Here is a 25,795-nt window from a genome sequence, read left to right as displayed (position 1 = left end):
TTTCTCAGTTATGACATTTCAAAAACTTGGTTAAGATTTCAATGCTGACGATACCGCCACTGTCAGAAAAGTGGCGCCTATAAGTTTCGCTCTGCTATGCAGGCGAGACAAAAATGAAACAAAATAAATTCATCATAGACATGAAGCCGCACATTGACAGGTTTGCAAGATAAGAACTTTATTAACGACAATAAAAGCAATCTAGCAGAACGCCCACCACATATAAAATTAAATGTACAGTACATCCAAGCAGAAATAGAGCTTCACATCAATGTACACAATACTTCAAAGGTGAGTGACTTCAATCATACGTTGACAGCATGCTTCATATTCAGCAGAAGGAATCTACATGTATCATGAGACAGTTGCTCTTTCAAATTGAGCAGGAAGGGGTCAGATATAAAGCTGAATTCCACATATTGGCTAAATATTTTTTGTCAAAATGTTTGCAACAAAAATGAGCAATAATGCAGTTAATACCCAATGCCGCTTCAGTTGACTAGATTCAACATTGCAAAAATTCAGAAAATTTAATGTCTAATAGATAATTGATTGGAATTAGCAACTTTCAAGTACCGGTAATGCATTATTTACTATAATAGTCTAGCAAAATTGTCCATTTCAATACATCATTCAAGATAGCTAGAGCAATCTTAGGGTTGAATATGAAGAAAAAGAGTGTCGCTAAGGCGAGCACATTATACGCCCGCCTGTAACGCGGAAAATGGAGTTATTGGTCGAGCAAGAAAAGTAGAAGGTGGCGACTTCACCTCTGACCTTCTGACCTAAAACTAAATAGGCTTCCTGGGATCCATGCTAGTATCATACACACCAAATTATATGAGCCTAGGTTAAGTTAAACTAAAGTTATCGCGTTTACAACGACTGCAGAAGGGTAAGATGAAAATATGTCACTGTGACCTTGACTTATTGACCTCTAAATTGATAGCTTCCCTGGGATCAATTCTAGTATCATACACACCAAATTATATGAGCCGAGGTTAAGTTAAACTGAAGTTATCGCGTTTACAACGACTGCAGAAGGGTAAGATGAAAATATGTCACTGTGACCTTGACCTTTTGACCCCAAAATCAATAGGCTTCCTGGGACCCATGCTGGTATCATACATACCAAATTATATGAGCCTAGGTTAAGTTAAACTAAAGTTATCGCGTTTACAAGGAAAAGTTAACGGACGGACAGACAGACGGACGGACGGACCCCAAACGTGATACCATTATACTTCCCGTCAGGACGGGCGTACAAAAAGATCTTCAGTAGTACAATGTGTCTATGAGATCCAACACAATTTCCTAAAGGTGTTTGAGGTACATTAATTTGAATGGTCTTCTGCATTGGGAATGACAGTCAGTACTAAAGTGCAATGTGATAGTGTGTGTGGAAGAGAGGAGGGAAGGGAAGAAAGTGCTGGAGCACAAGCTTTATGCAATCAAGAATCATGCACGTCACCTGGAATATCGTCGTATGCTGGGGGCTTAGGCCGGCCCTTTTTCATGCCTACACATCATGTAAGTGTGTTAGTGGATCAAGTAAAATTTGAGAAAAAGTGGTCCATAATTATGCAAGTAAAAAATGTTTGAGGGGTTAGGACACCCGTAGCAACGTCCACTGCACTATGTCTTGGGTCAATACCAAATTTGAGTTGATTTTTTGCCTGTGGTTATTATACTTTTGTTGCTTAGCAAAGACAGCGACAAAATGAAATATTAGGCAGTGGGCATTTTCAAAGCATCTCAAAGCCTCTATCTATCATTCTACAAGCATTGATTGCAAAAACAGTGTCAAAAAGAATAAATAAACTGTAATTTCCAATAAGAGTGACATACTTCAATGGTTTACGAAAAATCAACTAAAACCCAAAGCTTGACACAGTTTAAGCTCCTACATTCAATTTTGACCTTCTCATGAACTCATTGCTCTGTCGCTGAGAGTAAAACCTATACGCCATATTCCATTTCTTAGGGTAACAATGAAGGAGTGCAAAGGACATTACTACGGAACTCAATAAAACAGATTCAAAGGGAAAAGGCAAATCAAAGCAAGATACTGAGACCATTACATAATATGAAATATATACAAAGAGAAGTGATAATGAATGCGATACATCAAATACATTAAGTAGAATGAAAGGTTCAAATTGTGCAAATACAGTATATAGTATGAGTAGGAAGGATAAATTCAGTTAAAAATATATAAGAAATGATTAACAATCATACACATATGTGCAACTATTGAAACAGAAAAACAAATCGTGTTTTTCTGTCTTTTTTGTTGATGTTGCATAACATCCCCAGTGATCTTGAATTGTACATTATTGTAATAAAATAACATTTACATCTTTTTAATGTCACAAGATGAGAAGCAATGTAGTTTCTATTTCAAGCAATAGGGGCACTGATTTGTGTTGATCAAAGAAATCACTACAAAAAGGACTCCAAATAGACAAGGTCCCTTTTTAACTAACAGAAATGATAAAGAATGATAATAGTACTTTAAATATGAAGTTATTCAGAAATGAAGCTCAAAAATCTAACAACAGTACACAAAAATTAAATAAATATCATAAAAAATTTGTAACCATGGATATCCATGTCATATTCAATGGCATCTTTTGCCAATGATCTGCATTAATCATTACCTGTGTAACTACTAGGTACCCATTCAATCCATTGAAGTGAGTAGAAAATATCTTCCCTTTAGGACAGCTGGGTAAGGACCCATCAAAATTTGGATTGTGCGTCGGTGAAATAAAAATAATGCTTCCTAGAAAATATATTCAAAATATCTATCTAGTGCATGAAAGTCTTGATGCAAATAGTAGTAATATGCAACATAGAATAAAAAGCAATGAGCCAGTTGCCTAATGGTAGCAGGTTGTCTATGTGCAAATCCTAAAGGATTAAAAAGAAATTGATTAGTAAACAAAGATATCTATGGGAAAGATAGGAGAAAGACTGAAAGACATTCCTACCTGGGACGTGTAGAGGCACACTAAGGTCAATCTGTGCCACAGGAATATTGTTAGTAACACCATCATTCTCTGCAGCAAGGTCTTTAAGCTTCTTCTTCTTTGAGCTGCGATTGTCCTTGAGGTAATGTGGGTTACTAGCCTGTTCAACACGTCGAGCTTCTCTACGCTTCTCAAGCTCCTCTTCATCTAGTTCCTCATAAACTACCTTCTGATGGTTGACCCTGCTTTGGACAAGAAAAAACAAGGCAGAGATTTGTTCAGGGGACTGTTTTAATTTCACCAAATAATTTACTCTTAGCCAATCAGATAGCTTGTATCATTTGTCAGTGAAATAATTCACTCTTAGCCAATCAGATAGCTTGTATCATTTGTCAGTGAAATAATTCACTCTTAGCCAATCAGATAGCTTGTATCATTTGTCAGTGAAATAATTTGCTCTTAGCCAATCAGATAGCTTGTATCATTTGTCAGTGAAATAATTGACTCTTAGCCAATCAGATAGCTTGTATCATTTGTCAGTGAAATAATTGACTCTTAGCCAATCAGATAGCTTGTATCATTTGTCAGTGAAATAATTCACTCTTAGCCAATCAGATAGCTTGTATCATTTGTCAGTGAAATAATTTGCTCTTAGCTAATCAGATAGCTTGTATCAGTGAAAATCACAAAACACTGCTATGGACAAGAGAAAACAAGTTAAAGGTTTCTTCATAGATGGCACAATAAAGGTCAGAACATTTTGTGTACAAGTATATAAGAGATGAGGTGTCAACAAATGTTTCAGAGGAAAGAGTTGTGGGGGGGGGGTCTGCAAGGCAGCAAAACACTGGATCCATTAAAAAAATTCCTCAAAAGAGACTCCTGGGTGAAGATAGATAATTTGTCCATAGTTGCTTCAGACAAGAGAAAATAAAATAAAGATTTGGTCCAACAAGGCTCAGCAACATGTGTACATGGTCAATGGGATATGAGGAATAAAAAAAAAATGTTTAAAAAATGCACAGAAAAAACTGATGACATCACTCAATGACTATGACTTAACCCTATCTAGGCCAGGGGGGTCTTAAACGATTCACGCAATATTTTCGCCGCACAAATTTTTTTTTACCACAGCACTCGCTGACTTTTTACTTTCAAGTCTTGTGCAACTTTTGTATGAGGCGCCGAATGTACCAATATTATATAGAACAATTATTTGTTATATAATCATTATTTATTAAATAATAACTATTATTTATATATAATTTACATTTTATTTGTAAATAACTACTATTATATAAAATATCATTTCTAATTATTTATATATAATTCCAAGTAATACTTCATTATTTGTAAATAATAATAGTTCGACATTCCATTATTTATAAATAATGATTATTTGTTTTTCATTATTTATAAATAATGATTATTTGTTTTTCATTATTTACAAATAATGACTATTTGTTTTTCATTATTTATAAATAATGATTATTTGTTTTTCATTATTTATAAATAATGATTATTTGTTTTTCATTATTTACAAATAATGATTATTTGTTTTTCATTATTTATAAATAATGATTATTTGTTTTTCATTATTTATAAATAATGATTATTTGTTTTTCATTATTTATAAATAATGATTATTTGTTTTTCATTATTTATAAATAATGATTATTTGTTTTTATATTATTTATAAATAATGACACTACATACTTCATTATTTATAAATAATGACACTACATACTTCATTATTTATAAATAATTGCAATTCGTTTTTCCGTTATTTATAAATAAGTTTTCTATTATTTATAAATAATAATTATTTATTATCAATGCCAGTGCACATTTCTTTATTTATAAATAATTTGTTGAGTTTTCCATTATTTATAAATAATGATTATTTGTTAAATAATGAAAACGTCTACTTCATTATTTATAAATATTTTTTTCGAGTGCACCATTATTCTCATTATTTATAAATAATCATTATTTAATGTTCGAGTTTTCCATTATTTATAAATAAAGATTATTTGTTAAATAATGAAATATCTACTTCATTATTTATAAATAATAATTTTTTTTCAATATCCCATTATTTATAAATAATCATTATTTATAAACAATTTTTACAGTTTGCCATTATATACAAATAATCATTATTTATATACAAATAACCATTATTTATTAAATAATGGAAAACTCGCTATAACATGCAAATGTGGGACCGCCCATGATATGAATATTCATGATGCGATTTCCTTTTTCGTGATTTTTCTTCACAAATTTTTGTCCATTTCCTCTTCATAATGACATTTCTTGAAGCAATTTTCTAGGGATATGGTCTGATTGTAATATTCTTCATTTTCTATATAACTTTGTCTTCGTAGAAATATCAAAAAGTGTAATTTTATACGATTTTTCCTACAGTTCACAATCCCCATAGGCGCGCGTGTATCGTAGGGACAACCGGTGAATCGACGGAGTGCTCTTCATCGAAATACTACGTTGGTTGGTCCCCGGAAGTGGCGGGCGGAATTTAGCCCGAATCCTCGATGGAAGTCGATCAAGTGCATATGAGCTGAGAGAGTGAAATATCAGTGTACTTGTACAGGCCCTTCTACTTTTTATAAATATTTCTTGTTGCTTTTTTTGTTAAGTTAATTTTTCCTGGTGTAGAGATAAGTTTCAGTTCTAATAATGCACTTCAAATACATTTTGGAGTGTCTGTTTGAGGCGTTTGGGGCGATTTCACCCTGGCCCCAAAATGCTCGCAACGACAATACGGGGGCATGATGACCCCTAAATTTTTAAAAACTTATTTTTCTATTGAAAATTATCACAAAATTCACCAAAAGTGTGCACGAAAGCCTTCGTATTTCACTTTTAAAACTCCAAAAAGTGCCCAAATGACAAGCTTGGTCGCTTCGCTGTGTCGCTTTCAACTTGAGAACGTTTACGCGTCTGCTTCCCCCCCCCCCCCCCCCCCTCCTCCGAAAGAAATTCTGTATACGGCCATGCTCTAAAGAGCCTGGCACATTGATTTATGCATACTTTCATTTTCATTTTTATCTCATTATCATCATGGCCTTACACAGAATTTTTACCGGGGGGGGGGGGGGGGGGGGGGGGAGCAGCTAGGACGCGCGTAAAGTTTCTCAAAAAAATCTTGGAAGCGAGACAGCGACGCGACCAAGCTCAAATGACAAGCTTGGTTGCTTCGCTTTTTCAAGATTTTTATGAGAAAGTTTACGCGCGTCCTGCTCCCCCCACCCCCCCCCCCCCGGAAAAAATTATGCGTAAGGCCATGATGATAATGAGATAAAAATAATGAAAATGAAGTATACATAAATCAATGTGCCAGGCTCTTTAGAGCATGGCCGTATACAGAATTTCTTTCGGAGGAGGGGGGGGGGGGAATCAGACGCGTAAACTTTCTCAAGTTGAAAGCGACACAGCGAAGCGACCAAGCTTGTCATTTGGGCACTTTTTGGAGTTTTAAAAGTGAAATACGAAGGCTTTCGTGCACACTTTTGGTGAATTTTGTGATAATTTTCAATAGAAAAATAAGTTTTTAAAAATTTAGGGGTCATCATGCCCCCGTATTGTCGTTGCGAGCATTTTGGGGCCAGGGTGAAATCGCCCCAAACGCCTCAAACAGACACTCCAAAATGTATTTGAAGTGCATTATTAGAACTGAAACTTATCTCTACACCAGGAAAAATTAACTTAACAAAAAAAGCAACAAGAAATATTTATAAAAAGTAGAAGGGCCTGTACAAGTACACTGATATTTCACTCTCTCAGCTCATATGCACTTGATCGACTTCCATCGAGGATTCGGGCTAAATTCCGCCCGCCACTTCCGGGGACCAACCAACGTAGTATTTCGATGAAGAGCACTCCGTTGATTCACCGGTTGTCCCTACGATACACGCGCGCCTATGGGGATTGTGAACTGTAGGAAAAATCGTATAAAATTACACTTTTTGATATTTCTACGAAGACGAAGTTATATAGAAAATGAAGAATATTACAATCAGACCAAATCCCTAGAAAATAGCTTCAAGAAATGTCATTATGAAAAGGAAATGGACAAAAATTTGTGAAGAAAAATCACGAAAAAGGAAATCGCATCATGAATATTCATATCATGGGCGGTCCCACATTTGCATGTTATAGCGAGTTTTCCATTATTTAATAAATAATGGCATTATTTAATAAATAAAGGCATTATTTAATAAATAATGGTTATTTGTATATAAATAATGATTATTTGTATATAATGGCAAACTGTAAAAATTGTCTATAAATAATGATTATTTATAAATAATGGGGATATTGAAACAAAATTATTATTTATAAATAATGAAGTAGATATTTCATTATTTAACAAATAATCTTTATTTATAAATAATGGAAAACTCGAACATTAAATAATGATTATTTATAAATAATGAGAAAAATGGTGCACTCGAAAAAATTATTTATAAATAATGAAGTAGACGTTTTCATTATTTAACAAATAATCATTATTTATAAATAATGGAAAACTCAACAAATTATTTATAAATAAAGAAATGTGCACTGGCATTGATAATAAATAATTATTATTTATAAATAATAGAAAACTTATTCATAAATAACGGAAAAACGAATTGCAATTATTTATAAATAATGAAGTATGTAGTGTCATTATTTATAAATAATGAAAAACAAATAATCATTATTTATAAATAATGAAAAACAAATAATCATTATTTATAAATAATGAAAAACAAATAATCATTATTTGTAAATAATGAAAAACAAATAATCATTATTTATAAATAATGAAAAACAAATAATCATTATTTGTAAATAATGAAAAACAAATAATCATTATTTATAAATAATGAAAAACAAATAATCATTATTTATAAATAATGAAAAACAAATAATCATTATTTATAAATAATGGAATGTCGAACTATTATTATTTACAAATAATGAAGTATTACTTGGAATTGTATATAAATAATTAGAAATGATATTTTATATAATAGTAGTTATTTACAAATAAAATGTAAATTATATATAAATAATAGTTATTATTTAATAAATAATGATTATATAACAAATAATTGTTCTATATAATATTGGTACATTCGGCGCCTCATACTTTTGAGACCAATTTTGCGATGCCTGGGTACACGGTTTCAAAATTACGCAACAGTTTGTAAGTGCATGTCAGACCCAAAAATGGTCAAAAACGTGATTTTGTGTACAAAGTCAATGCAAATTGTGTATTCAAACAAAAATCATGAAAGTATTATTATTTTTAGTTTTGCTGTTCTAAATGGATTTGTTTTATGCTGTTTATGATATATAAAAGAGTCCCCAACAAAGTTCATCAAAAAACAATGAAAAACAAAAGGTCCCTAAAAATGACGAAATACATAGGAAATTGCAAAAACAATATATTACAAAAGAAATTAATCTGTTATCGCAATTTTTTTCCTGCACATTTGCTAAGAACACCACAAAAAGTTTATATCCCAAAGATTTGAGCATTTGGAGCTTTAATTAGGGTGCTAGAGGAAAAATATAATACTAATTATGCATAAATTAGCATAATCACTAAATAGGGCTTTGCATGAAATAAATTATGATAAAATTTTGTAGATTATGTCCCAGACAACCTGCGTGTCAATTTTTCGGCGCGATCACGCCATCGATGGCGGAGATCTCAAGGGGGGCCTGTGAGGTCCCCCCAACCATATGATCTCCCAAAATACCCCGGCCTAGATAAGGTTAAAACAACTCATGACACCATAATCATATCATTATGTCATCATGATTTTGTTGACTTGAAGCATATAACATGCATTTAGCAGCAGGAATGGAGCGATTTGCCATCCTAAGTCAGTACACTACAAAAAACATTGTGAGCTAGAGGGCGCCCTATTCTTACCTGTGAGCATCATGGATAAACATGGTATCTATGGTAACCTCTTCATCAGAGCTATCAGATGGAGGAGCATTGATCCACTTGTCAAGATCCAGGCTTTAAAAGAAAAACACACACATTGGAATTGCATGGATAAATACTACATGTCAAGATATAAGAATTGAAAGAAGAAGACAATTTTATCTCTGTATAGCATAAAAACCTATTCCAAGTAAGTTACACATTTCTAATTTATACATATCAGCCTGTTCTATGGTTTCATTTTCATGAATATAAAAAAAAACAGAGAAACAGAAAATGTAAATAAATTCTGTTTAAAACTACATGGATATTTAATACAAGCAATTACAATTTACATCAATTTCATATTGTATACAATGACCTGTGTGACCTCAGACCTTAGTATCTCATCAAATATCATATGTAAACATGACCCAAGTTGATACCTTTAATGATTCTTTGTTATTTATATTATATTGGATAGTTAAATATAGAAAATCAGAGATGTTCCAAGAATTAGGGCCAATATTCCATGAATCGCAGATGAGTGGAATATTGGCCCGAGTGAGTGGAATATTTCTTTATTTTATGAAATAAAGCTATCCAATTAAATCATTATTATCTATCCCATCCCCCCCCCCAAAAAAAAAAAAAAAGAGAAAAATTTTGATTGAGCAAGTCACTTCACTAACTTGTATCACAATCAGTTCATATGGTCTTACTTCATAAAATAGGATCGATTCGACCATAGAAATGCGACTTACATGTAATTTTTTATGATATGACTTGCTCAATCAAAATCTACCTTCTTTTATTAAGTATCACTGTGCTCGAGGCTGTGCATCCCATTGTATACAAATAGCGAATATGCATGAGTGTGATGATACAAGATTCCAATGAGGTGAACGATGCTCTATTCAACGAGACTTAGAGTGTCTCTTTCTTTCACCGAATCCAAAATGTTGCACCATTGCAAGAAAAAGCCTCGCTATTTGTGTTGTACAACGCCACAGATGTTAGCGAAAATACAAACAATATTCAATATTTTTCTAATGATTATCTATGAAAATAACAAAAAAATATTGAAAACAAAGCAAACTCCCTCAAACGTGCATCTGATCTGCAGCAGCAATGCACTTTTAGCCGATAAGCCCTATGCATATTGTACCTGCATTTATTTACTAAGCACAATGATTTGAATCATAATAAGATGTCAAGATATTTTGGATGGTACGTGTGCAATGCTACTAATGTTTAACATTCAGAGTTCCATTTGCTTGCGTACAACAAGCTAACATTTCTATGTTGTATACCTTGTATTTTTCTGCGCATTTGAGTGTTCAATATAGTAACATTGAACAGCAAGTTTTGTACAGTAGCCTATGGGATATTCGTCATATTTCAGTACTTTGTTCAACATGCTCTCGTATTGAACAGGGAATTGATGCAAACCAAGATACACATATTTAATGCATCAATAAAAACACTCTATATAGATAATGATTTTGAATTTTTTGTTTTAAAAGCAGAAATACATTACCCTTCTGGTACAGGAACCTTCTTTTGAGCCTTTGGTGCTACAGGATTGAGTTCCCCTACAAAGAGATCAGCTAGGTCTGTTGCTACACACTCATCTTTCTCAAGGAGCTTGTTGACATACTTTAACAGCTGTAAGGTGCAGCATGCCTAGAAAGGAAATCAAACAGTAGATCTATGGGAGAAAGATGGTATGTGCACTAATATGATGTTATCAAGATTAGCCCCCAGAAATAGCCCTCAGTATGGCATTTCAGTTATTTGAAATACTGCCTTAAAACCAGAATCTGTAATGAGTCAAATTGTAAGGCAGCATGCCATGCAACCAAGGCAATCAATCACCTTCAGTATCTTGGATAATACAATCCCTGTTGGACATTAACCCTAATACTCCCGGGGTATTTCAAAGCTTGTTATTCCCGGGGAGGGGCCATTATGCCTCCCCCCCCCTCCCCCGAGATCTCAACCATGGGTCACACAATTGCCTCAAAATTTTGCATAAGGGTCAAGAATTATGTAATCTACAAAGCTGTATAGCTAAATTTACCGTAAGTCCTTTTATTTTTTAATTAATTTATGCTAATTCATGCGAGAAATCATAGATTTGGGCATTTCTCACTAAATAAAGCCTAAGGAAATAGCAATTTTTGGTACAAATGTCTTTCATGACTCCCTCATTACTTCCTGAAACAAGAAATCTCTATTAACATGACTACCAAAAAGATCAACCCAATACACAAAGAAATCTAGCGCACGGTGATATTTTGACATTATCGATATGCGATATTGAAAAAAAAAAAATTGAATATATGATAATGGTTTTATGATTATGTAGATATATCGTGGTAACACAATATGACCATAATATTCTTGATCATGAAAAGTGAATCAATATTTATTGACCAATATGCTGTTCTGTATTGCGTTGATACCCAAATACCCACTTTTCATGGACAAGGCACATCTTTACCTCAAGAACAATGTCTCTGCCAAATTTCATGAGAATTGGTTAAGAACTGAGGAGGTAGTTCGTACTGCAAGATTTTTACCTAATTTTTGTCATATAATATATTGTTAGTTACCATTGCAACACAATTTCCGACACAGATACAAAACAAGTGGAATGCCTCTGGCGGTCTCACCTGCATCACGCTATTCAATATAGCAGCAGTGCTGACTTTGAAACCTACTATAACTCGCACAAGATGTTCAGTGATACTTGGTTACTCTTATGTCCACGTTTTATGAACTAGACCAATACACTTACAGAGATATGATGGTAATTCAACAAATACCCCAAATTTGGCCAAAGTTCATTGACCTTATATGACCTTTGACATTGATCATGTGACCTGAAACTCGCACAGGATGTGCAGTGATACTGGATTACTCTTATGTCCAAGTTTCATGAATCAGATCCATAAACTTTCAAAGTTATGATGGTAATTCAACAGATACCCCCATTCGGCCAAAGTTCATTGACCTTTGACCTAGGTCATGTGACCTGAAATGCGCACAGGTTGTTCAGTGATACTTGATTACTCTTATGTCCAAGTTTAATGAACTAGACCAATATACTTTCAAAGTTATGATGGTAATTCAACAAATACCCCCAATTTGGCCAAAGTTCATTGACCCTAAATGACCTTTGACCTTAATCATGTGACCTGAAACTTGCACAGGATGTTCAGTGATACTTGATTACTATTATGTCCAAATTTTCATGAATCAGATCCATAAACTTTCAAAGTTATGATGGTAATTCAACAGATACCCCCATTCGGCCAAAGTTCATTGACCTTTGACCTTGGTCATGTGACCTGAAATGCGCACAGGATGTTCAGTGATACTTAATTACTCTTATGTCCAAGTTTAATGAACTAGACCAATATACTTTCAAAGTTATGATGGTAATTCAACAAATACATGTACCCCCAATTTGGCCAAAGTTCATTGACCCTAAATGACCTTTGACCTTGGTCATGTGACGTGAAACTCATGCAGGATGTTCAGTGATACTTGATTAACCTTATGTCCAAGTTTCATGAACTAGGTCCATACATTTTCTAAGTTATGATGACATTTCAAAAACTTAACCTTGGGTTAAGATTTTGATGTTGATTCCCCCAACATGGTCTAAGTTCATTGACCCCAAATGACCTTTGACCTTGGTCATGTGACATGAATCTAAGGCAGGATGTTCAGTGATACTTGATTAACCTTATGGCCAAGTTTCATGAACTAGGTCCATATACTTTCTAAGTTATGCTGTCATTTCAAAAACTTAACCTTAGGTTAAGATTTGATGTTGGAAAAGCGGCGCCTATAGTCTCACACTGCTATGCAGGTGAGACAAAAAATGTGTCTCGCACATCTTTACCTCAAAACCAATGTGTCAGCCAAATTTCTTGAGGATTGGTGGAAAACTGATGATATTTGAACCACAAGATTTTTACCCAATTTTCACTTCATAATACATTGTTACCATGGCAACACTATTTTTCCAACCCATGCAAACAATATGTCTTGCACATCTTTATCTCAAGACCAATGTCTGTGCCAAACTTCATGAGAACTGGTTAAGAACTGAGAAAAAAGTTCAAAATGCAATATTTTTACCTATTTTTTTTTCCACGATATATCGATACCATGGCAACACAATATCCAACACATACAAAAACTGTTTCTTGCACATCTTTATCCTAAGACCAAAGTGTGAGCCAAATTTCCATAACAAGTGGAATGCCTCTGGCCGTCTCACCTGCATCACGCGATTCAATATAGCAGCAGTGCTGATTTTGAAAACTACTATAACTCGCACAAGATCAGAGCTGCCAACCACACTTGACAAAAAATCCTATTATTTCACCCAAAAAATCCTATTTTTAGACAAAAAATCCTATTCATACCCGTCGTGTACTTTCCTACTATACATCTCATTATTTTGTTGTGCTCACTGTAATTTGACCTTGGTCATGTGACGTGAAACTCATGCAGGATGTTCAGTGATACTTGATTAACCTTATGTATAAGTTTCATGAACTAGGTCCATATATTTTCTAAGTTATGATGACATTTCAAAAACTTAACCTTAGGTTAAGATTTTGATGTTGATTCCCCCAACATGGTCTAAGTTCATTGACCCTAAATGACCTTTGACCTTGGTCATGTGACATGAAACTCAGGCAGGATGTTCAGTAATACTTGATTAACCTTATGGCCAAGTTTCATGAACTAGGTCCATATACTTTCTAAGTTATGCTGTCATTTCAAAAACTTAACCTCAGGTTAAGATTTGGTGTTGACGCCGCCGCCGCCGTCGCCATCGTCGCCGCCGCCGTCGCCGTCGGAAAAGCGGCGCCTATAGTCTCACTCTGCTATGCAGGTGAGACAAAAAGGAAAAAACTGTCTGCTTATTTTTTGCTAGAAAAGACACAGCTTCGAAAGAAACCAAGTATCAACATACATACAAATGCACATATGGGACTGTGATGTACTCACCTATGTGTTTTTATGTGTATTAATACATTTGGAAATCGGTCTTTTTGAGTCAAAAGAGAGGTCATAATTCCTGTTTTTAATGCTTGCAAATAGATTTTCAAAGTTCTGTGGAAGATATCTTAGCAGCAACATTTCGTATCGTAGCTCCCCGAGTCTGAATAGGCTGATAGCGCACAGATAGCTACATGTAGCTGCAGTGGTTTCATGCAAAGCTCACGCACGCCAGCCGGCCGGCTGCATAATAGCTACTGTATGCTAGAGCGGTAAGCCTATGTACTGTCATGTGTGTGTGTATTTGTGTGTAGATCAACAAAAAGGGCGCATGACGAATTGGTTGCAATTTGAACTGTATAAAGTTGATAAATGGTGCAAAATCGGGAGAAAAATTGCGCTACTTTGAAAATTATTGGTTGCCCGATTCGGGCCACCAAAACTTAACATTTTTCAATAATGATTGCCCGAGGTGGATTTCTGTTATGTCGAGCCTTACCATACAAGTAGCTATATTTTCAAAAAATCGTATTTTATTTGTAAAAATCCTAGTGTCGTATTTTAAGTGAAAAATCGTACGGAATACGACAAAATCGTACTATTTGGCAGCTCTGCAAGATGTTCAGTGATACTTGGTTACTCTTATTTCCACGTTTTATGAACTAGACCAATACACTTATAGAGATATGATGGCAATTCAACAAATACCCCCAACGTGGCCAAAGTTCTTTGACCTTACATGACCTTTGACCTTGATCATGTGACCTGAAACTCGCACAGGATGTTCAGTGATACTTGATTACTATTATGTCCAAGTTTTATGAACTAGACCAACACACTTTCAAATTTATGGCTGCAATTCCACAAATACCCCAATTTGGCCAAAGTTCATTGACCCTAAATGACCTTTGACCTTGATCATGTGACCTGAAACTTGCACAGGATGTTCAGTAATACTTGATTACTATTATGTCCAAGTTTCATGAATCAGATCCATAAACTTTCAAAGTTATGATGGTAATTCAACAGATACCCTCAATTCGGCCAAAGTTCATTGACCCTAAATGACCTTTGACCTTGGTCATGTGATGTGAAACTCATGCAGGATGTTCAGTGATACTTGATTAACCTTATGTATAAGTTTCATGAACTAGGTCCATATATTTTCTAAGTTATGATGACATTTCAAAAACTTAACCTTAGGTTAAGATTTTGATGTTGATTCCCCCAACATGGTCTAAGTTCATTGACCCTAAATGACCTTTGACCTTGGTCATGTGACATGAAACTCAGGCAGGATGTTCAGTAATACTTGATTAACCTTATGGCCAAGTTTCATGAACTAGGTCCATATACTTTCTAAGTTATGCTGTCATTTCAAAAACTTAACCTCAGGTTAAGATTTGGTGTTGACGCCGCCGCCGCCGTCGCCGTCGGAAAAGCGGCGCCTATAGTCTCACTCTGCTATGCAGGTGAGACAAAAATTGAGGATGTGGAATGCATTTGCAATGGACAAACTGACCAACCATTCGATGATTCCTATATACACCCCCTTCAAACTTTGTTTGGTGGGGGTATAACAAGAAGCCGAGTGTCCCTCATAGTTCATCCTAAATTTATTTTCTTGAACTACTTTGCAAAGACAACTAAATAGATAAGAATGTATGCTCAGAGATATTAATTCTTACCCGTTCTTGAACCTCAAGGTCAGCACTCTCAGCAAACGATGGTAGCTTTTCTATAAGTAGCTGGGTGACCCTGGCTACATCTTCCTTGCTCTCATCCTCCTCCATCTTTACTAGGATGTTGCTATAAAGCTTCAGGATGTTCTGGACATAGATACCCTATGGATAAATAACAAACTGGCATATTAAAAAGATGATCTCCAAAGGTTTTCATTCATGGAGGTAAAAACAATATTCAGGGATGACGGTTTACCACACACACTAGGCAGTATGTTGACGGTAGAGCATCCGTCTCACAACAGGGATGTCAGGATTTCAACCCCAGCCGCGAAAGACAAAAAAGAAGTAAAAAGACGAGAGTTGTTGCTACCCTGTTAGGCGTTCAACATTGAAGGGAAAGAGCTTTGTCAATCTGCTGCTGCACAGAGAGTGCCGGGCCCATGATCAATTGGGCAAAATGAATTTTTGTACTACTTCTATTTTAGATTTGTACTTCAGACAATAAAATATGGATTTTTATTTTCAATTTTAAGGATGAAGCATCAAGTCAGAATGCCACTTACAAGACCATCTTAATGTTATGCATTTGTGTGTTACTTGCAGGTGTTGATTCTCCATGAATACACTAACACATATTTGCATGTACATGTATGATTGCTATGAGATCAATGTTTTAACCATAGTGGTACTACAGTTGGGTTCATCATGTGGTATTTCTAACATTTTTTTTTCACATGTCTATGCAAATCTTTCACCTTCGCATTACGCCAACTTTCAACAGAAACATTCAAGCCCCAACTGAAAACATAAGCATTCCTCTCTCATTAATGATATAATAATATATTGTGTTCAGGGACATTTCTATTTGTTATTCCATTTCTCTTCCATTTCAACTATCATTCATGTGTACATTTGCTTTCTTGAAGTGCCATGAGCACAGAAACATGGCCACTATCATTATTATCATAATTATCAAAATTATTATTAAGAGTTCTTTTCATAATAAACCATGCAAGAAGTGCTCACTATGCTAGGATGGCTATGTTCCTTGAAATTGGTAAAGCCTTGGATATATAACAACCATAGAAATGGAGTTACCTGTATATGGCCTGGTAGTACAGTCACCCTATGTTTAAGCATATTCTCCAGGGTTGTGTGAGGCTGCGTCAGATATTCAGGGAATTCCCCTACTATCCATGCTGCAGCATAGAGCACCTCACATATACCGTTCCTCTGTGCTGCAGTACCAATCAGTAGGTGAGTGTTTTCAAGTAGGGTAGCCTGTGTGTGAGTATGCAATAAGCATCAGGATACAACCAAAGGAATAATTGTGCTCTTTCCTCAATCCCACAACAATAATAACAATGAATATATATTCTGTTTTTATGTAGCATTTATCACATCTGAAAGATTTCTCTTAAAGTGGTTTACAGACACATTATAACCCTGATCATTGTATTCTGGCTAGCCAAATAGAATGCACAAACAATCTCTACTCCTGAGGGAATATTCCTATAATGTGAAGTCTAAACTATAATGAATTCTACATTCAGCATCAATTCATCGCTCTTTTCAACAAGTCAAATATAAAATGAAAGTAAATTTAAATATCAATTTGTATGTCCTACAAAATGATTGTAGCTCCCCTGATAACATGTATGGTTAGCAAAACTCTCTGTATCTATTAGTTTCTTACATGCTGTATACATTCTTATATCATAGCATTTGAAGTGATGTATCTGCAATTGTAAATAACATACAATTATAGCATATTTTCATATTTTATTTGTTTTTAAATTCCTACAATCTTTTACTGACAAAAAGGAAACAAAGACTTTTTTCCAGGAAAAAATAAAACTCAATAACTGGTCAGAGCTTGTATCCCCTAAAATTAGAATGGTTAAGTTGTAGGAAATCCATAGAAACTCAATATTGTAAGAAATGGTCAATAAGTAGTTTTCCATCTTACCATCTGTCGTGCAGCGAATGGTCTGATAGCTTTGACTCTGATTGCTACATCCAGCATTTGAGATGCAATCAGGTGACCATGTTTAGTACCTTCTATCCTTGTCAGCTCTACCAAGATGCTCACATACCTTAAAGAAATGAAAACATATACACTGGATTACAGGAATACAGAATATAACAGTATGATAGCCTAAAACAATTGCAATGAATCCATACCAGGTAATATAGGAATAACCAATTATAATGAACAATTGATCAACTCTGTGATGTTTCATTAAGTTATGCACCACTTCATATGCAACTAGAACATGTCACCGATCATCACCACCACCAAATGAATGAATGACTATTGAATTGGATTGGATGTGTGTCAGCCATGTGTAAGAGCTTTGAGCTGCCTGGCCAATTGTCAACAAGCAATTGACACTAGATCAATCAGATTGATGAAACATCCTGGAGAGAATGTGAATATTGCAATTGACTAGTTTTAACATTTTATGATCTGTGGTGACTATGATTTGATCCCAGGGCACTCTAATATGATAAACAGCATTTTCTATCAATCACCTAGAATGAAGGTTGTGTAATGTAGAAGTTTATATCCCCAGAGCATTGTTCTCTTTACTTTTTGCAGAGCCACTGCTCAATGCAAAATTACATAGGCATATCCTGCATTTCATTCCTGATTACATCAATAATGATATGAAAATTATATTTGTAGTGCTTAAGCCCTGACAATTTGCAAGATTTTGCCTCCCCCTATAGCAGGATTTTGGGTGATTAAATTATTTACCGTCATTAAAAAGCCCCGGATGAAAAGAAAACCCTGCCTAAGAGGCAAACTCATTTTCTTTTTTCTCAAGTATAATAATTAAGTCCCCCCTCAAACATTCATAATTTCTGAACCAAGAGGAGTTTTACAAATCATTCTACATGGGCATTTATGTAATGTTATTAGCTAATCTCCAAGTGAATATTACAGACATATTTTATGTCATGCTTCAGTGAGCATCGCCAGAAGGCAAAATTTTCACTTTTTAAAAGTCACAAGCCTAATATCATGATTTTGATTCCATTTTATCGGAAACGAATTCCACATTTTCATCATGAACAATGTTCAGAAGGCTTGAAAAAGGGTCTTTGTAAAAGACGTTACAACTTTTCCCCCCAACATGGCCAAAGTTCATTGACCCTAAATGACCTTTGACCTTGGTCATGTGACCTAAAACTCTTGATATGACTCTGCCAGGGATCAAACCCACAACCTCTCATTTATGTGACAGTGCTCTACAGGTTGCAGTATGAATAACTTACCACTCAAAGTTGATGATGTACTGGTAGTTATTCTGGCTACAGATCTCTAGTATCTTGGCTAGAAGCTCATCCCTGTACATCGATCCCTCTGCCTTGTCAACGTGAATCATCAGCTTCTTCACTATCTCCATCAGATTCTTCTTAGAAACCTAAAGTTGAGAATTACATTCGTTTAAAATTAAATAAGTGGCAATCTTTTTTCAATAATGAAATCATGCATTCAAGTGCTGGCAGTATAAAAGATGACCTTTGTTTCTTGTTTCATAGACTAACCTCGTCATGACCCATGGATTATAGGTTGGTTTATGTTGAGGCATGTACACTAGTATATATTTGCAGACTCTGCTTAGGGTAAAATAAAATGTTTGCCATAACCTGACTGACCTTAGGAAAACCCACTGACTTATTACATTTTTCATCATTTTGAAAAATATGCAAAAAATTCATAAAACTGGCAAACAGTGCAGTCCTTAATCTTTACGTTAGTGTATTTTGCATGCGCACGGTGATGACGATGATCCACAGCATTTATATTGTGCCATATTTCTGTTAAAAACATTCATAGGCACAGGCTCATCAAATTAAGCTAATTACTACACATCTGCTGAAATAAGAGAGTTTTGAGGGACGATTTGAAGAAATCAATGTTATCAATTTCCTAGAGCGAAGAAAGGAGGGAGTTCCAAAGGCGTGGAGCAATAGATGAAAAGGCAGGATCTCCATATCCCTTTAGGTGTGTGATGGGTACATCAAGAGCGACACCAGTAATAGATGAGCGCAAGCCAGGACGTAAACGGCATTGTTCTATTAGGGAGGTCACGTATGCTGGAGCTAAACCATGGACAGCCTTGAAAGTCAAAAGGATTTTGAATTCGATCCTGTAAGAACTGGTAGCCAGTGCAACTCCATGAGAACATGGGTGACGTAGTCATATTTCTTTGTACCAGTAAGCAAGTGAGCAGCAGCATTCTGAACGCCCTGGAGTCTGTTCAGCATAGTGGAAGGAAGACCAGCCAGCAGACTGTTACAGAAGTCAATCCTGGAGGTGATTAAGGAATAAATTTGGCTTTCTGCTGAATAATGAGCGAATAGTGATCTTATAATAGCCCATATGTTTCGTAGCTGGTAGTAGGTCACTTGGCATACCTTGGAAATATGCTTGTCCATCTTCATACACTGGTCAAAGAAGACACCCACATTACGAGCATTCTCTGAAGGAGGGACAGACACACAGCCAACTTGAAGATTTCGTGAGATAATCTTGATTCTTGTGTGGTGAAGAAAAGACTAAATGTAGATATTCATTCTTGTCATCATTCAGCTTGACAAAATTCATACGATCCATTGCCGAGTTTCTGCTAGGGAGGTAGTCTGACACGAAGGAGCATCAGCATCATTATCTCTCACCCTTGGGTCGAAGGTGACATACAATTGTGTATCATCCACATAGAAATGAACTTGCAATCCATGATGACGAGCAATATCTCCAAGAGGTGCAGTGTACAGAGTAAAGAGTAGCGGTCCAAGGACGGAACGTTGTGGAACACCATACTTCCAGAGAGCCTCCTCTGACAAAGTCCAATTGATATTCACAATTTGTCATCTGCAGTGGAGATACGACCGGATCCATGCTTAGGCAGTGACATCAACCTGTGATAACCTTGAGGAAACCCCACCGCATGCGCAAAAATAGCTTTATCATCCAGACAGTCTAAGGTAAGATCCTTATGACTTTAGACCTAACCATAATAGAAAGAGGTTCTAGGATGGTCTTACCATGCCATAGAGAAGATCAAGGGCTCTTAATCTGATAGATTCATCTTTATCATCTAGACAGTCTAAGATAAGATCCTTATGACTTTGGACTGACTTGGGGTGCGTCTTCAAGATCTTGCTCATGGCCAAGAGACCCAAATATTTCACTGGAAAAAAAAATGTACACGAACAATATCATGCAAAGAAAATGTTTATCTGATTAGTGTGACAATAAATACTTTACTTATTTTGGTGTCCTCTAGCTCGAGAGACTATAGACTTTATTAGTTTGTAGATAGCATAGTCGATCAAGGAATCTTAAATCATTACATTCATATTTTTCATGGGGGTATAGGCCTACAGTGTCAGCTTGAAATTTGTAACAACATAAGTTCCTCAATTCTATATTCTTTAAGATAAATATACAAACTTAGGAACACCATGCATGTATTAAATTTATGGTACTCAAAAATATGAATGGAATACTCACAATTCTGATCTGAATCTTCAATTAGAATCCTCAGTTTCTGCACACATAGCTAAAAAGATAGAGACCATATACATACAGAACAAACCAAAATAAATGGAAAAGATTTGAGCAAATAAATTCTTAAAGCTAGACAGCAAATAGAAAAATGTATATTATAAAAAAATTATAATATATACAAACACACATATTATATGCATTTGTTTCTATGTTAAGTATCATACTAATATTTTTCAAGAATTTAATAAAAACATTTATTGAAAAAAAAACAAGTGTTAAAGTTAAAACAAATGTAATATGAAAATGTTATTTCAAAAATGCAAACCTCATAAAGAAGAAAATCAGCTTTAGAATTTTCAAGCATCTCTACCCACTTCTCTTTTAATAATACAGATAACAAAGCTTTCATTGTTAATCTTGACAAATAGGGATAGCATGTTTGATTTCATAAAAAAATACAGGAAATAAATAACATCCTTTACAAAATATTATGTTTAAATATCACAACCTAAAGAAAAATATACAGGGCTAATAGTTCCATCATATTTGAACTTAGTATGTTTCATACTATGCAGATATTATCACAAAACTAATAATTTCACTAAATTTGCAACATTTATTAGTTTAAGCCAATTTCTCTTTCTCAAAATCATGTGAATGATTAGTCCAGTGCAATTTCATTTCAAATTAAAAAAAAAATCAAATGCATAACATTTGCCATTGATGGGGAAAACAAAATTACACTCAAAGTTATAAAAGCATAATGATGGATTTCAGATGACCCACTTCGTTACTAGACTATGTAAGTCTCTAGCTAATCAAGTGGTTACATAAATATATATATCGTGCACCATTATTGTTGTATGAACTGTGTACAGATATAGTGGGCTAGTATTATATACCACTTGTCAATCTTGTCGGATGCCAGTATGGCTAAACACTATTGATATACTATTTAAGGCTTTGTTTAATTGCCCAGTAAGCCAAATGTTCTAGGTAATGACCACCTTGGCAACCATGTCCCAGCACGCCAATTCAGTCTCATGCTCATTTGGCCTATTGGAAGTTTGTCTTATACACTCAATGGTGATACAGAAAATTGGGCACAGCCTAGATGGACATTTCATCAAATTATTAAAGGCATTTATACATATACATAGCTAGTAGAAACAATCAATATAACAGATGTGGTAGCACAATTCAGACAGAATGTGATAAGACAGATCATGTAAATTTTTATAGATTATCAATATTTTGTCCACTCCCATAGGGTATTTATTACCAGTAATGCACTGACCAAATCAATGCAGGTGTTATCAAGATTACCAGCAAGTCTTATATAGGCAATCAAACTGCACCAAATAAACATTATCCTTTATACATCTACATGTTTCCCAAACAAATTTATTTAAAAAAACAAATATTTTCAGATTCCTTCTCCAAGAATATGTTACATAATTTTCATATGATAATAGTTCACAGTTTGGGAAATAACTATTACACCAAATGTTATCAATTGATGCAAACTTCTTATCAATTGGAACTATTAGATGGCAAAGGCTTTATTTTCACATTCTAAAACAAATATTTAACCATCTTGGATAATGCCCTTCCAGCAAGATCTCAGGAAAATCTATTGACAAAAGGTCTAAATTTGGTGACATGCATTCTTATGGATGCAGAGAGGATGTAACATGGAGAAGAATCTTGCCATCCGTTGGAAAACATTATGTATCCATTGTGTACTCTTTGCATACACGTTTCATACGCTAGAGCTATATCCATCGAGCATCCGTCCACTGCGATTTCATTGTCCACCCATTTTGTCCATTATCTGGAGCGGATAAAAACGGATGGAGCCACCCCAAAATTTTGCTTGTCCGCTGTATCCGTTATGAATAAGTCCGTCGGTCAGTGGGACCAGGGGCCCGTTTCATAAAGCTGTTCGTAAGTTAAGAGCGACTTTAAGAACGACTGGTGATCCTTTCTTACGTGCTAAATAATCACTAACATTATGATGGTAAACATCATTTACCACAAGAAAGGATCACCAGTCGTTCTTAAAGTCACTCTTAACTTACGAACAGCTTTATGAAACGGGCCCAAGGCCTTTAATTTGAGTCATTACGTTATTTTGTTTATGTATAATTTTCCATTATTATGGTATATTGTATTTTCCATCTTATGTGTATACATCATCCGAAAAATTTGGAAACAAAATTTCTTTGTATGGTTGCATTCATGGACCAATAAATAATATTGAATCTTAAATATTTACAAAATTCCAAGAATTTATCAAGGATAATACATTTAAACTGGTGTAGAAATGTATGTCAGCAACTGACAAAAACTTATTAGTCTCATATTCCCTCTCTTAAAGTGAAACATATGCACAAAGAGACATGTATGATCACTATGTCCATGAATCAATCGATAATACACCACCAAAAGTAATGCACATTCCCCATGCTTAAAATGAGGAACAAGAAAAAGAACATTTTAATGAATGCTTAAATGTCTCCTTTTTCATGCAGTGCAAGCTCCTTCATGCAAATAATCATTAAAAATAAAAACTTTTAATTGAAATAATTTTCCTACCCCCTTCACCTATACATGTTTCAGTTTAAACACGCAGGTTAACTTGTTCTGTATTTTCACAATTGTTTTTGAAATAAAAAAGAACCTACACTGAGTACATAAGAACCATATACCTCTCCCCTTTCATGTTAAGCTATCAGGGGTGTTTCACAAAGATTTACATGTAAGTATGACTTAGAGTCGCGCTTAAATGTCCTGTTGCATGCATTATAAAAGGCATGACCAAGAGGATGCATACTACTGCGTATCAACCAATAAGATTGCACGCTGTAAATCATATATGAATTGGCATTTAAATGCTACTCTAAGTCATACTTAAATCATTGTGAAACACCCCTAGGATTACAAGCTAAATTTATGTTTACATTGTGAATAGTATATCACACTAAATATATTGATGTTTGGGCAGTTATATTTTATCATAGAAGCTTGAAAAAGTTTTGTGCAAGTGCAATATTTTTTTTTTTTTTTTTTAGATGGTTCTGTTAGTAGCACTTCAATAAAATTGAAAGTAATTAATGGTGGAGTTGGGAATAAAAATAGAAGGTTTTAACACTTTTAGGCAAGGACAGAGATTAGTGGCATCACCCTATTTAAACCCCACCCCCCCCCCCCCCCCCCACTTGAATGATAGTTACACCTCTTGAATCTCTGCCAGTGATATAAATGAGATATCTTGAAGATATAAATATAGCATGCTCTAAAATGAGTACTATTAATGACTACAGATATCTTGTAAAACAGCATGGACATTTCTGAATCCAATTAAAATACAATTCTACATGCCCCCTTTGATGAGAAAGAATGAAATGAGAGGAAGAAAGAACTTTGTCACTTGATTATTGTTTAAATCTATAAGTTTCAAATGATAGAGGTATTTAAAAGAGAAGATGATAATTTTAAAGTTTGTACAATGATTGTAAACCGTGCCATCATATGGAAATGATTTTATTTCAGTATCATGTGATAAATAAATGTTAACCAATAACCAGGATAATATGCATGTACAACCACTAATTAGTCTTAAAACCTTTTCTGTTTGGATAGGTTTTTCTCAATCATCAGCTTTAATCTCTTCATGGAGAGTCAAGCCTGGTCCATGGCATACATACGGGCCCAGTTTAAAGAAGATATTGTGATGAATTCACATTAATACCAAATATGGAAAGCCAGTGAAGTCATAATTTGTCATCAAGAAGCAATATGCATTACGAGTATCCTTTAAAAGAAAATTGTAAGGTCAATTAATATATGTGGTGAAATCTATGACAGGTGTACAGATCTACATCATCTTTCAGGGATCAGATGTGTGTATTCAAGACAACAAATTATAGCAGCTGGCTTTCCATAATTCAGGGGCTGATTGCATTTAGTAAACATTGGCAAGCATATCATCTAGCTCAATTTCAATAAATAACAAGAAAATATGATATCATTTATTTCAAAAATACTTTTGCTAAAAGTAAATTGATCAATACAACAGGTCTGCATATACTTTGTCAAAAACATGGCACATCATTGAGACAAAAGGCCTTCCTTACACAGACCCTTCCATGTAAGATTTACATCATTTCCGTTCTATACTGTATAATAGGGCAAATATGAGTACTATGGAATTTATTACTTATCAACAAAGTTCTCCCTTTCTCTCTTGAATAATTAGAGATACCAAGCATGAGTTGTAGCATTGTTCAACACACCAAATATTATTTCTTACTGCACCTCATTCTCAATAAAACAAGAATGTTGCCAATTTACCTGAATCGATGCAGAGTGATCGGGCATTCCTGAAGACAACGAAATCAAAACTGCAGGTTATCAGAAGATAGTTTTAAAAAGTGAAACCAGATGAAAGTAAACAAGGAGGAAAGGGGCAAAGAATAGATAAGGGGTGAGGAAATAGTGAGAAAAAAGGATGGAAGAACAAAATTGCAAAGCTTCAATCACTTCCCACTGCCCTGAAGTAAAAAACAATAATCCTGTATAAAAAAATTTAACTGAAAATCAAACAGACGAATGAAAACGTTCAGACAATTAA

At 34.6% G+C, this 25,795-nt stretch overlaps 1 protein-coding gene across 1 annotated transcript in view; it reads right to left on the bottom strand.

The window, feature by feature from the left end:
• LOC129270684 (AP-3 complex subunit delta-1-like) overlaps nucleotides 1-25,795 on the bottom strand; it is an 80,102-nt gene that overhangs the window by 39,072 nt on the left and 15,235 nt on the right. The window contains exons 9-19 of the mRNA XM_064106430.1: nucleotides 25,516-25,565; nucleotides 21,163-21,211; nucleotides 20,694-20,839; nucleotides 18,918-19,066; nucleotides 17,605-17,731; nucleotides 16,734-16,916; nucleotides 15,639-15,794; nucleotides 10,463-10,608; nucleotides 8,926-9,018; nucleotides 2,994-3,214; nucleotides 1,472-1,519 (exon numbers count right to left, since the gene is read on the bottom strand). Of these exons, the coding sequence (XP_063962500.1) occupies nucleotides 1,472-1,519; nucleotides 2,994-3,214; nucleotides 8,926-9,018; nucleotides 10,463-10,608; nucleotides 15,639-15,794; nucleotides 16,734-16,916; nucleotides 17,605-17,731; nucleotides 18,918-19,066; nucleotides 20,694-20,839; nucleotides 21,163-21,211; nucleotides 25,516-25,565 (1,368 nt within the window). The remainder of the gene's footprint in view (nucleotides 1-1,471; nucleotides 1,520-2,993; nucleotides 3,215-8,925; nucleotides 9,019-10,462; nucleotides 10,609-15,638; nucleotides 15,795-16,733; nucleotides 16,917-17,604; nucleotides 17,732-18,917; nucleotides 19,067-20,693; nucleotides 20,840-21,162; nucleotides 21,212-25,515; nucleotides 25,566-25,795) is intronic.

The sequence above is a fragment of the Lytechinus pictus genome, chromosome 11, assembly GCF_037042905.1.
Source record: "Lytechinus pictus isolate F3 Inbred chromosome 11, Lp3.0, whole genome shotgun sequence".
NCBI lineage: Eukaryota > Metazoa > Echinodermata > Echinoidea > Temnopleuroida > Toxopneustidae > Lytechinus > Lytechinus pictus.
This window is presented reverse-complemented; position numbering and strand designations above follow the sequence as displayed.